This window comes from Nycticebus coucang, chromosome 11, assembly GCF_027406575.1.
Source record: "Nycticebus coucang isolate mNycCou1 chromosome 11, mNycCou1.pri, whole genome shotgun sequence".
NCBI classification, from domain to species: Eukaryota; Metazoa; Chordata; class Mammalia; order Primates; family Lorisidae; genus Nycticebus; species Nycticebus coucang.
The window spans coordinates 118,452,482-118,466,601 of record NC_069790.1 but is presented as its reverse complement, the minus strand read 5'-3'; the positions used below and the strand labels follow the sequence as shown (position 1 = coordinate 118,466,601).

General features: G+C 46.0%; 1 protein-coding gene across 1 annotated transcript in view; it reads right to left on the bottom strand.

The window, feature by feature from the left end:
• CNTNAP2 (contactin associated protein 2) overlaps positions 1-14,120 on the bottom strand; it is a 1,471,582-nt gene that overhangs the window by 104,733 nt on the left and 1,352,729 nt on the right. The window contains exon 21 of the mRNA XM_053608746.1: positions 3,233-3,326. Within this exon, the coding sequence (XP_053464721.1) occupies positions 3,233-3,326 (94 nt within the window). The remainder of the gene's footprint in view (positions 1-3,232; positions 3,327-14,120) is intronic.

Below are 14,120 nucleotides of genomic sequence, written 5' to 3'. Positions count from 1 at the left end.
CTTAACAAAGCAAAGGGTTTTCTCTGTTCATTACAGTCACAGAGGGACACAGGTTGACGGAACCACTGCTGTCTGAGCTTTGGCAGTCACCACATTGAAGGGATAAAGAGGACTCAGTCTAGACAGTCCTGCATCAGCAATGAAGTGTTCTAGTTCAGAAATCACACGTGTCTTTTCCACTCGTCACTCTTTGGCCAAAAATACACAGTGAGCAGCACAATGCCCACCACTACTGCACCCACCAATGAAGATATAGGGATGTCATTTCCTGCTCTGTGAGGAGGCTTGGTCAAAGTTTCAGAGAGTTTTGGAGATGCCTGGAATAAGGATTTTTTTAATGTGTAGAAAGTAGTATAGGATTACAATATTCATTATTTGGATGATAAAAGAAATCATATAGTGGGTACTAGTGGTAGGTACATCTTCTATTGGAGTTACTTTGGATAATGGAAGTTTGGCAAATATAGGGTCTGGGACCAACATGACTTGCCAACTATATTCAGACAGAGGTTACCTTTCATTTTAACACCCCACACATTGTCACTGACAAGCAGTCACGGTCAGCGACGATCACTCTGCATTAGTATTCAATTTCTCTGCAAGCATAGCTTATCAAGTTTACACAGAGGAGTTATTGTCTTTTTATTATAGAATAGATCTATTTCATTATGATTTTATATTACTATGAGTTATAGCAATGGCACAGATAGCTAATTTTAAAAAAGAGTGAAATAGGACTCAGAAATAACGTTCTAAAATTAAAATAAATACTGCCATCTTAAACAGGCTCTCTACTTAACAGAATTTACAGTGATGTGATAAGTAGCACATATCAACGTTCTTCTAAATTTGTGTCTGTAATAAAACATAACACATGATATCAAGGAAGCTGAAGATAATTACCCTCTTAGTAAATGCAACAGGAGACCCTTCTCTACTGTAATATTGCATTTCTTAACTTTTTTCATAAAAGAAAATGACTCTCACCATAAATACTGACATATAAGGTTTTTATACTACATATAATCTGTTTTTCCTCCATCCACAAAACTTTTAAATGCAGAAGTCAAATTTCCACGTAGCCTTTGTTGAATACTCTTAATGATGGAGAGTTTATTACCCCAAATAGGGGCCACTCATTTTTGAAGAACCTTAGTTATTAGAAAGTTCTTTCTTATATGGAGCTGAAATTTCCCTCCTCACAACTTCCATTCATTGGTCTATGTCAGTGTTGTTGAAACTATGGCTAAGTCGAATCCTTCCTTTATGTGGCAGTTGTCAAATTTTAAACTGATTCTCTTACTTCTCTCAAATCAGATCTCCCTGATACCGAAACCAGGAGGGAACCCAACAAAAAAAGAAAACTACAGACCAATATCGTTAACGAATATCAATGCAAAAATACTCAATAAAATCCTAGCAAATAGAATACTGCTATGTATTAAAGAATTATACACCACGATCAGGTGAGCTTTCTCCCAGGCATGCAAGGCTGGTTCAACACACGCAGATCCATACATGTGAGTCAGCACATAAACAGAAGCAAAAGCAAAGACCATATGATCCTCTCAACAGATGAATAAATAGTCCCAAGTTTCCTGAGTTTTCCTTTATGAGTCTTGTGCCTAACTAGTCTTTCAAGAAGATTAATATCCTTGCTCTGGACATGATTTTCTTATTAATGTAGTTCAGAGTCAATTCATTTAAGAATCTATCATTACAAAACTTTCCACCAAACCAACCCTCTGAATTTTTCATGATATCGGGAGCCTCGCATCTTCTATGTAAGTGCTCTCCGCCCTTTTTTGGTCTAAGTGCAGGAATTACGTTTATCTCTATTGTATTTCATCTCACTATTTTTACCCCATCTCTCTAGCCTGTCAAGATGCTTTTGAAATGTAGTTTATCACCCAGCACATTAAACCATCCCTCTCAGCTTTGTATCATCTGCAAACTTAATAAAGCTGCTATTTGTGTCTTTCTTCAAGGCATCAATAGAAATGTTGAAAAAGACACGAGCATACAAAGGACTCTGCTTGAGGCTTCAAATCATGTTTCTTTTCCTTGACTTAAAGATTTCTGGAAAGACTATGAAGTCAGCTGCTGAAAATCAGACCCAGAAATCTGTGACCTCACTCAGCTGGTAAGTGATAAAAGGTGGAGGGAAGTAGCTCTGCTGAAATTTCTGCCTCACGAATCTTTACTGATTGTGAGTGGTCCTGAGTTCCTTCTAGAAGGATTCAGACTTATGTCAGAATTCATGCTGAAACTGTGCAGTTGGCTAACAACAATCCCATTTTTATTTCTAGAATACATTTCCTCCATTCCTTTATAAAGATGGCCCTTGTCCTTGATTAAGCACCTTTCTTCCACCCTTTCTATGCATTACTTTTAAGGCAGTGCCCATCCAAGAGCTCCTGTGGATTTGTGTTACAAGTATCAGAGCCGCTGTCTCTTCCCCCTTCTGTGAGATCGGTTTCTGATTAGTGGGGGACCAAGCAAAGCAACAACTTGGGGGCATCGATCTCCAGGGGGCGTCAAAACCTGGCTGGAGTACATGAGGTGTCTGTTGCAAGTTCAATACCGTATGTCTGTAAAGATGGATGTTGACACAGCTGGGAAGTGCCAAGTCATCGTCTCTCACCGAAGTATATGTCACGTTCAAAGGGAAATTTAAAAACGCTCCTTCCCATCTTGCCCTTCCTGAACTATCAAATATCAAAGGGATCTTGGCTCGAAGGGCTGGCCAGGATTAGCCTCCCCAGGCACCCACATGGCTTTTTTGTGTCCTCACTGTGACTCCTTCGATCATATGAACAGATTCTTATTTTTCTTGCTTCATCATTCAGGAAGAGGCAGGTGTTACCAACAAGCAAAGTGTAGGAGTCACACACGGTGCTTTTCAGATCACATCGACAGAGCTGGGGCTCTTTAAGCCTGTGGTTCTTAACTGGTTGTGATCTTGCCTTTCTAAGGGACCTGTGGCCATGTCTGGAGACATCTTTGCTCCAACTGTGACGTGCTACATGTATCTAGTGAGAAAAGGCCAGGGATGCTGGTAAACGCCCTGTAACACACGGGGCAACCCCATTTCAAAGAATGTTCTCACTCAAAATGTCAACAGTGCTCCTTTGGGAAACCCTGTTCAGAGCCTGGTATCTTCCAAGGTAATGATCCATTATACCTAATGTATTCTTAACAGACATTTATACTCAAAGAACCAGATTCTTACCTATAACCTTTCCTAGGAAGAGTGACTTGGGAGAGTTGAAGAGCGTGTCGGATGAACCGGGCAGATGGTAACTTACAGCAGGATAATGGTCCAGCTGCAGGAAGAAAACAAGAGACATTTTTAGGAGCAGGTCACTGTCTTGAGCTGGAGTCAAATCTTCCCTGGGGGGGTGACATCACTCTTTGAACCTGGGTTTCTGGATAACTTATTTTATCAGTGCTGACTCTGAAACACCAGCTTGAGAAAACGGAGGTCTATCTCTTCCTTCACTGGGGTTATATGAAAACAGCCGGAGCCTGGTAAGTGAAGAGACTTTATGAATTGCTCCCCAGCTGTGGATAATGTCCCCACTGGATTAAGATCCTTGCTCATTTTAATGGAGTACAATATGGTTGATCCGACCTCCAGTGTCAACCTCTGACATGTAAAATGCCACGTTCACAGTGATGAATTTTCTTAAGGATCCTCTCACGGAACTGTTTTCTTCACTTTTTGAGTATGTTCAGATTCCAGAGCAATACTGATCTACACACACACACACTCTCGCACCACGCTGAGATTCAAATAGGGTGAATAAGTATAGTTTTCCTGCTTATCACAGGAGATGATTTCTCCGCGATAGCTGGGGGAGAGCTGGCCGCAGAGGGAGGGACAGGAGGCAGATGGACACAGTGTGCAGACAGTGAGTGCTGGAGCCGGGCGTGGCTCTGATCATGCTCCCCATGTACGAAGTGCAAATGTGGGGTCGCAGACTTGAGGCCTTGTCCTGTCCCCTGTGTCCTTGTGGTTTTTCCCGCCTTGTATTCTCAGCTGTCCCTTTTATAACCTATGGAATCTAGCTCACCAACATTGAGATCTTAGAGTTTTCTAGGCTTGATTTTGTGTGTGTCCACCTGCAGACAAATCTCTTGTAACCATTCATTTCTCTGAAGTCAGTTTAATCCCTGCTAAGGTCAGCATGACAAAAGGTGTGGGTCGTAAGAAAACTTTCTCCTGGCTTGGCGCCTGTAGCTCAAGCGACTAAGGCACCAACCACATACACTGGAGCTGGTGGTTTGAATCCAGCTCGGGCCCACCAAACAATGACAACTATAACCATAAAATAGCCAGGTGTTGTGGAGGGCGCCTATAATCCCAGCTAGTTGGGAGGCTGAGGCAAGAGAATCACTTAAGCCCAAGAGTTGGAGGTTGCTGTGAGCTGTGACGCCATGGCACTGGCACTCTATCCAGGGCGACAGCTTGAGACTCTGTCTCAAAACAAAACAAAACAAACTAAAAACGTTCTCCAACCGGGGCTTTCTCGTAGGAACCACGGTGGCAATTGTGCAAAGGAGGGGGAGAGACAGAACAAATAGGTAGGCAGACTCAGAAACCCGTGAGTGCTTGCTAATAACTGAGCCTGATCACACAAAAATCGTCTTTCATCTGGGCAGACATGCAGGCAGCTAGCTGTGCTCTCAGGGGCCGGGAGACAAGGCAGTTAAGAAAATGCAGAGAAGTGAGTGAATCTTCTTCACCACTCTGACAACCAGCTACTCTGGTGAGGAATCACTCATTATGAGTGATTACAGCTGAATCTTGAAACTGCTTACCAGAAACCTAGAGAACATGGAACAATCAGGGTTAAGAGTCAGGGAGTCAATCTATCTCAGGAACTTTCGAGAGTTTTGACCTGCAGAACTGGTTTTTGGCATGAGTGTTTTTCCTTACAAAAGTCTGTGTGTGGGGGGGGACTATTAAAGCAAATGTTTGCATGTTTGGCTAGCATTTTGAAAAGCTTTCTGTAATGTCAAATGCATCATTAACAAAACACTTACTCTGGCCAGAGAATCATAAATATTTAAAATCTTGTGTAGCTGTTTCTTTGAGGCAAAGACTACGGAGTTTCTGTGGCTAAATATTAGTTGCTTTGGCGCCCTCTGATGGTGCACATGGGTAACTGCAGCAGCTCATGTATCCACTATTGTCAAAATTGTTATTTTTTATTTTTTGTACAAATGGGATCTCGTACGTTGCTCAGACTGGTCTTGAACTCCTGATCTCACGTGATCCTCCTGCTTTGGCCTCTGAAAGCAATTTTTTTGAATAAAAAATGGTATGGAATCCAACTAGCTTTGCACTGTTTTAACTTAATGATGTGTTATGGGAACTGAAACATATTCTTTCTAGTAAAGTATCTCAACAATGGAAAAAAAGTATCCAGTGTACTCAATACTATTATTAAACCAATATACAATCACATACACATTCATAGGAATGATAAAACACAACTATAGTCCAGAAAGAAGAAGGGAAGAGGAAGGAGAGTGGAGGGGAGAGACTGGGAGGAGGGAGGGCATTTGGTGGGACCTCACCCAGTGTGCACAATGCAAAGGTACATTTCAAAACTATTAAGAGTAGAGCATAAATGTCTGATCATAACAAATAAATGAGGTGATGGTTATGTTAGCCAGTTTGATGTAAGCATTCCACATTGTATATCAAATCATCACATTGTACACCATAAATGTACAAAGTTATGATTTAATAAAAAAGATGTGTTATGAAACTCATATTTTATAAATATTCAAGTTTCTATATTTAGACTTTTAGATTTCTGTGTCCTCAGGCTCAGTTCAGTGCTGAGCTCATGGTGGGCTGTCAATAAAAATGCCTTGGCGTGTGTTAATGCAGCCAGCAGAGCAGCGCACGGCAGTGAACTCAGTCCCAGGTATGGTCTGATCCATGTGGTGAAGTTACATTTCTCTTTATGAACTATTTCTGAGTCCAGGTCAGATCAACTTGGCTTTTCTGGCAGCTATTTTATATTATTCACGCTGAGCTCGCCATAAAATAGAATTCCCTATTCCTTGCTTATCTTCATCAAGTTTATCCCTTCCTATTTCTATGGAAGCTATGATGCCTTGAGCTGAAATGCTAAATTTTACATTTATTTGTAGGAATTTGATTTCTTCTGGTTTTTTTCTTTTTCTTTTTTTTTTTTTGTAGAGACAGAGTCTCACTGTACCATCCTCGGGTAGAGTTCCATGAGGTCACACGGCTCACAGCAACCTCTAACTCTTGGGCTTACGCGATTCTCTTGCCTCAGCCTCCTGAGCAGCTGGGACTACAGGCGCCTGCCACAACGCCCGGCTATTTTTTTGTTGCAGTTTGGCCGGGGCTGGGTTTGAACCCAAAACCCTCGGCATATGGGGCTGGCGCCCTACTCACTGAGCCACCGGCACCACAGTAGTGGCCTATTCAGAAGTTTCAGATTCTTGGTTCTTATATTTAACAGTGATCCTGCCTGGCTTTGACTTTCCTGAGAACTTAATAAACACTCTGAGCCTTAATGCATTAATAACGTCATTCATTAAAAGCATTGGACAAGAATCTAAATGGGCAGTGATACATGCGTATAATTCTAATCCAAATAAATGTTCAGTCAGGAAAATGTTTCATAACTATTACAACGAAGAACATGACAAATGCTGACCATACACAGAAAGCCTTCGACCTGCACAAGAATTAAGCTCCAGAGCAGGAGGAAATTCTATAAGAAAGGAGGGGAGGACAGAGAGCTGGCAGAAGACTCTGATAAAGTCTTCCTGATCACCAGGCGTTGACAAGCTTCTTTATGCTTTCTCTCTCCATACCGCTGCCTGCTTTGTGCCTAAGAAGGAGGGATGTGACCAGAGTCGGCAGGTGGAACTCTGGGGTTGATGAGTTGAGAGGTGGGAAGAAGGGAAACAGCCTCTTTGAAGCTGACAGCAGACACCTAGGATTACCACTAGGTGGCGGTGTCCTCCTGCTGAACATAAGCAACTCAGCCTGGCAACCACAGACAGGATTCTGCAAGACGGCGAATGGGACTGCGAGACCCCTCTGGAATTCTGCCCGAGTAAAGAGATGCAGTAAACAGAATAACACCGCCCCCAACCAAAAAAGACGTCCATGTCCTAATTCTCACAATTCGAGAGTGTGTTACCTCATGTGGCAAGGGGGACTTTGCAGATGGGATGGCGATGGGGAGATGGCCCTGGGTTGTTCAGCTGAGCCCCATGTCATCACTGGGGACCTGGTAATAAAAAGGAGGGCAGGAGGGTGACGAGAGGGAGGTGTGACAACAGAAGAAGGTGGGGTGATGTGAGGAAGGGGCCACGAAATGCAGGCGCCCTCTAGAAGCTGAAAAGGGCAAGGAGACCCTTCTCTCAGCGCCTACGGGAGGAACCAGCCTTTCTGCCTCCTGCAGCTCAGCGCTTCCCCTGATTTGGGGCTTGCGACCTCTGAAACTGTCAGGTAGTAACTCTGTGCTGTTTTAAGCCTCTAAGACTGGGGCAGTTTGTTACAGTAACACTAGGGAACTAATACAAAATATTAAAAAAAAAAATCCCACACAATCAAAAATCTAGCCAACCGTCCCATAGTCCCGGGATTTTCTCCCGTAACAACTTGAGCTTTCTCCAGCCTCCTGCCTCCCAGATGAAACTTACTGAGACTCAATTACTGAATTGCCCCTGTTGTTTTGAGAGCCCCCTATTGAGAAGAGACCTCTGCTTCCTTGAACCCTCCCACCATAAGCTGATTCCTAAAATAAGCCCTTCCCAATTCTTAAAGAGACACCCCATGTTCTCTAAGGTATATGGGTCCCTTTATGTCAATTATTGATTCATGGCCCAGGCTTCAGCGTCAATGTATGCGCTGTGATAACAGCCATTCCTTTAAGCCTTTCTCTTGTGAAGTGAGCACAGCAGTTAAGTTTTCCCAGTAGAGGCCCGAGAGAGGATCATAATGGGAGGAAGGGGCTTCCTATAATTTCCAGCAGGGGAGGTGGGTAGCAGACACTCTACCTAGGGTGTGAGGCCATCAGTGGAGCCTGCCTAAGCCACAGGCCAGCATCAATCCCTCTGTGACCCCACGGCCTTGGCCTTGACAACCTTAGCCCCTCAATACAGAAACAGGCCAGAGCAGCACTGCGTGGGCCCTGCTCAGGCTCTGGCTACTGGGCCTGTCGCCTGTTCCCCTGAATCTCCACACGGTGGCCTGTTGCTCCCCTGGACCAGCTCCTGCTTGGCTAGAGCAGAGAACTGAATCACATCTTCCCCAGCGAGGCCTTGAAGGGGGTCAGAACAGGCCAGCCTCAAATACTCCTGTTTGGCCTAGTGACTCTTTTCAGCTAAAGGCATTTTGAAGCAGCGGATGCAAATCTGTGACCCTGCATTTTCCTCCGGAAAGCAGGAGAGAAGCTTCCCCGTGGCCCCCACACCGAAAGATGCCCTCCCTCTGCCAGGAAGAAAAAGATGTTCTTGTCACCAGAGACAGAGAGTTGAGGCTGAGAGGAATCTGTACTAACACTGCTTTTATAGTTAAAAATAACCCTTATCTGCCTCTAGCCTCCCCATATTATTTAGTTACTTTTCCACAATTCCTACTTTTGTTCAACCTATTGTATAAGCACTCCGGCCTCACTGCTGGGATCTTTGTTTTCCCGAGAAGGCTCCTGGGTCCACATGAAAATCTGCAGGCTTCTGCCCTGTTGATCTGTCTTTTTTTTTTTTTTTTTGTAGAGACCGAGTCTCACTTTATGGCCCTCGGTAGAGTGCCGTGGCCTCACACAGCTCACAGCAACCTCTAACTCCTGGGCTTAAGCGATTCTCTTGCCTCAGCCTCCGGAGTAGCTGGGACTACAGGCGCCCGCCACAACGCCCGGCTATTTTTTGGTTGCAGCCTGGCCGGGGCTGGGTTTGAACCCGCCACCCTCGGTAAATGGGGCCGGCGCCTTACCGACTGAGCCACAGGCACCGCCCTGTTGATCTGTCTTAGGGCAGCTGAATTCCCAGGTTGGTCTGGAGACCCTCGTGGGGTCAGGGGACAACTTTTCCTGCCCTGGCAACAGAACCTTCCCCACCCCCAATAGACATCCCTGGATGTGCTCCTTTACCCTAGGGGGCCTCTAGGATACTTGGTGTGGGGGGTGTTCCTTGCACCTCACAGCTGCATTATGGTAGCTAATTCTGACTGTTCAGAGCTGTGTCTGGTGTGGGGTTCCGTTTCTGCATGCCACGCCCTCGCTGCAGACAGTGCTCAAGCTGCAGACATAGCTCTGGTCCTTGCTGGGAGAAGCAAAACAGGCAGAAGGAGGAAGCATGTATTGAGCAACTACTGTGTGCAAGGCTTTGTGCTGGGCTGGTCATCTGCTACCTTATTCAATAGATATTAACTAGGTATAAAGGGTCCAGACTTGGTGTCCTTCCCCAGCTACACCTGTCAACAGAAACAAAGGAGAGCTGTGGGTCTAGCCTCCTGGACGAGCCCAGTCCTGCCAATCAGGACAGGGAGAGCATCAGCTACATGTTAAATATTTACATTTAAAAGAGAAATGCATTAAATCAGATAAGGCAAGAAAAGCCCGAGGAAATGACATCTTATATAATTCCACTGTATTGCCAGGTGGCCAACTCTTTTCAAACGAACCCGGGCATTTGCCACAGTTAAGTGTAATGATTTCAAGGTAATTTCTTTGGGGTCCAGGTGAGCTATTTTGTATTAAATGTATTTTGCTGCACATTTAGCTGGTGGTCATTTCATTGGCAGTTAAAGAGGCGATAAGAGATTGTGTAATAGAGGGTCATAAAATTAAAGACTGTGACTCTGGGTGCCCCAGGACAACCTTGAGGGAACACTAATTTGTCTAACATTTACCACTCAGCCATTAGAAGCATACTGATTCAGCCCGGGCCCGTGTCTCACACACTGAGCTTTAAGCTTTAACGTCTGTTCCGATATTATTTTGCAATTTCAGTTCATTTCCACAGTTTGCATTGGCAGAGTTTGAAGGGATTTCATCAGCATGTTTATGTCTTGGGGATGCTAGGGAAAAGCTAGAGAGGGAACAAAGAGGAAATATTTATGGATTCTTTGGAGCAGTGGAGGGGCTGGGCCTCCTCTCCCGCGATAGAAGGGCAGGGTTCCAAGCGAGGCCCTGCCTGTGCTGTGGGAGTGTGCCCAGGGCTCTAGACAAAGGCCCGCGATATCACGCTGCCTTCCCAGCCCCGATTTGGGGTAATACTTGGAATTAGCTCAGAGATATTGAATTTAGGACGTAGCAGTTTGATGAATGTTGAAGCAGGAGGAGAGGCCGAAGCAGACAGATGTGAGGGATGAGAAACATTTATCACTCAGCCCGGCGCCCTCGTCTGTGTGTGTCTGCCCCATAAAAGCTGCCACTCCTACAGATCCAAAGAGGCAGCTTGAAGAGCAGAGACCATATCTTTCCCTTCCTTCTGAATCTCCATTCCTTTTGGGGGTTGGCAGATGGAGGGAACCCATAGGCCCAGGGCCATTTGCAACTGAAAATGGGAAGGAGCAGGATTCGACCCCCGTACTGAAGACACGTTCATCTAAGTGTTTTCTAGGCCAGGATTGCGGTTCTCAGTAATGGAGAGGACACAGAATCCACGTCTATGAGAGGGGGAGACACAGCTGTTAAGGGTGGGCCTGCCAGCAGCGCAGTGTCACCGTCCTGTCCCTCCTCCCTCGAGACAGGGACCCTGAAGGACAGAGACTGTGCCCCAGTCACTGCTCCTGCCCCAGGGGTCCCCATATCCCCTGATGCCACACGTCTGTTAACCCCCCGCTGATGGTTCCGCAGGTGGGAGGCAGCACACAGTGTGGGCGCCTCGGGCTCCGCTGCTTCCTCCCCGGCAGTGCTGGCTCGTAACCTTCCTGTCGATTTTCCACCCACATGGAATGGGTGTAACCTGCTAGGTGCTCACGCGACATGGATTGAATGTCATCGGTGACTGAGCCCTGTGGTGTGTGTCTGTGTGTGGGTCTGTACATGTGTGTGTGCTTGTGCACATGTGTGTTTAAGGAACGGGAACACCAAGTTGACTTCTGCTAGAACTTTTGTGCTTAGAGAGAGAGAGCTCTAGAATAGACCAGAATTTTACAGCCATCAGTTGGGTGAGGAAGATGGCCACTGTCCTTGCAGATGTCATCAAAAGAGTCTGCTCATCAATCTGAGACTCTGGGTCTATGCTGTGGGACACCCCTCCCTCCCCCAGCTCTGAGAATCTTGGGTTCAGGGCAGCCTGTTCTTGGGACCACGTGGCTCCGAACCACAAGCTTGTCCCTGTGGAGTCAGCCTGCCAGCCTCTTCCAGCCTATACTGGGGAGCCACAGGTGGTCTCTCCAATCCCAAGGACTACCGAGGATACAGGTAGAAGGTCACCATGTGGGAAGCTGTCCCAGTTAGGGGTCACATTGCGTTTGACCTTAATTTGCTTTTGGCTAAGCTGCCATAAATCCTGCTGACTTATAGAGCTCTTACTCAAGAAACCTCCCCGTAACAGAACTCTGCAACAAGTGAGCAAGAGTCAAGCTTTTGTCACTGGGTTAGCATGCACGCCTGTCACAGAGGCTGTGAGTGTGTGTCCTGAAACATGCCTTCATCAACCGAAAGTTCCCTGAATACCACAGTTAACTGCAGAGAGAGGAGCTGGGCCTCTGCCTCTTTGGGAGAGAGTCAATAGCCCTGGGGTGATCAGAGGGGAGGGTGGCATCTTCCTAGAGTGAGAGGCAGGAGCCCTGAGCCCTCCGGCCTCGCTGCCCCTCTGCTCTGCCTCCTCAGCTCTGTCAGCCCCGGGATCCACTGCGTTCTCTTGGGCAGAGTGCGGGGCTGGGGATGCTGTGCCCACCCAGGAATGTTCTGCTCTCCTTTCATCAAATATAGTAAAATGCTTATTCTGGGGATTATTATCGAAACTGCTGACTTCATTACCAGCCCCAAGCTGGGCTCAACCACGTGGAGTTCTTTCATTTAATAAGTCAATCAATTAATCAAGTTTTGGCAAGATGGGAGGTGCCAGATCCATCTCCGGAGCCTACACCTGATTCTGGGAACGTTTCCTTCCAAGACCAAGAAGAATGGCCAACTGCTGCCTCCACAGCTAGAAAAGAACCTGCTGAGTCCCAGGCCTTTTCAGGACAGACAGGATCCTGCCAGTGGGGCCAGGGGCTCTCTTCAAGCCGGCACCACCTGGCGGCAAGTGTGTGGAAAGAGAGGAGTGGGTGGTCTCCGTGCACTGGGCCCTCTTCACATTGCTGTGACACCCTCCAGGAGAGGGGCTTCCACAGCCCTTGTTTCCTTTCTCTGGTGGCAGGACTTCGTGTCCTCCTGCTGTCCAGGGGGCTCTTGCAAAATGGCTCCTCGACATCAGGCGTGAGACAGGAGGGCTGGTGTGGGGGGGCCAGAAGGGACAGGAGTCAGACCCTGGCTCAGCCACTGGCCAGCTTGATGCTTAACAAGCTATGAAGCCTCCTGGGACTTCGGTCTCCTCCAGTCAGGAGGAGGGACTAGATAATACTTAAGGTTTCTTTGAAAATGTTTTGCTATGGTGACCGACGGAGGAGTATTTTCCAGGTCACTGGGGCTGTGAGCAGAATCTTCTCCTATCCAGCTCTAGTGCACCTTTCGGTGCGGCTCACTCCACTGTAGCCAATCCTAGTGATGGATGGACGGTGGGAGAACATGTCCACTCTCCCTAGAAGGGCACAGTTCCTTCAGGTCCAGTGCTGAGACCCATGTGACAAGTGTCGTCTCTGAGACCCATGTGACAAGTGTCATCTCTGAGACCCATGTGACAAGTGTTGTCTCTGCCATGTGTACCTAGAGGTCTCAGCAGATCTGACTCCCAATGTTCAGCTGTAAGAAAATGCTCAAAGGTCGGGTTCAGTGAGACTTTTAAGCAAGGCGGGGCCTTTGAAACAACTAGTTTACCTCCTTATTTTCACAAATGTAGAAGAGAGGCTCAACGCCTGTAGCTCAAGCGGCTAAGACGCCAGCCACATATACCACATACACCAGAGCTGGTGGGTTTGAATCCAGCCCAGGGCCTACCAAACAGCAATGACAACTACAACCAAAAAACAGCTGGGCGTTGTGGCAGGCGCCTGTCGTCCCAGCTACTTGGGAGGCTGAGACAAGAGATTCACTTAAGCCCAAGAATTGGAGGTTGCTGTGAGCTGTGATGCCACAGCACTCTACCCAGGGCGACAGCTTGAGGTTCTGTCTCAAACAAACAAAAAAAAAACAACTGTAGAAGAGGAAGGGGACACCCAGGGACATTTAGTGAGCTACCCTGGTACACAGACTGGGAGTGGCAGCATCAGCCTTGAACCAGTATTAGACTCACAAGGACTGCTATTCCCAGAAATGCTTATAGCTCGAGAAAGAAAGGATTAAGAGGCATCCTTCTTTGCTGTACACGTACGTGATTTCTCTTTCAGAGATGCCGGGAGGTTTCACTTAGGGCTCAATAAGCAATTTTAAAGGAGAGGTATTGTAAGTAGTTATCACTACTGTCATCATGCCGTTAGTATATGGTAATGTAATCAGGAAAATATAGCTGCCTGTAAGGTCTAGGGCAGTTGAAATCCTGCTACATCAGTTCAATTAAGAGACTCAGTGAACCCATCAAGTGATTTTTATTTTATATCAAAAATTTCTATAATAGTAGGAATAGGAAGAAAACAATTAGCCATTACACACTGATCTGCTTTCTCTAGACTAAGACTCCACCTACTGGAAAAACACTGAAAGTTATTTAAAGCTTAAGATGTTTTTCAAAAAATAAGAAAACTGATTTTCTATTGATATATCTGTGTACTTTTTGGAAACATTGATGGATGGGAGAAGAAATTCTCATTTTTTCACTGGTACAGCATTTTTAAAATAGCATTAATTTCGAAAACATTTATAGTGTGAATGGCTTGAACACTATATAATTGTTTCAAAGAATCTGGGCAGAAAAATTTTACGTGTTCAGGTTCATGCCTTGGAATTGCAAGTAAAAATTCAGAAGATGATTATAAACTGTTAAAAAGCAATGTCTGAACCAGTATCTAG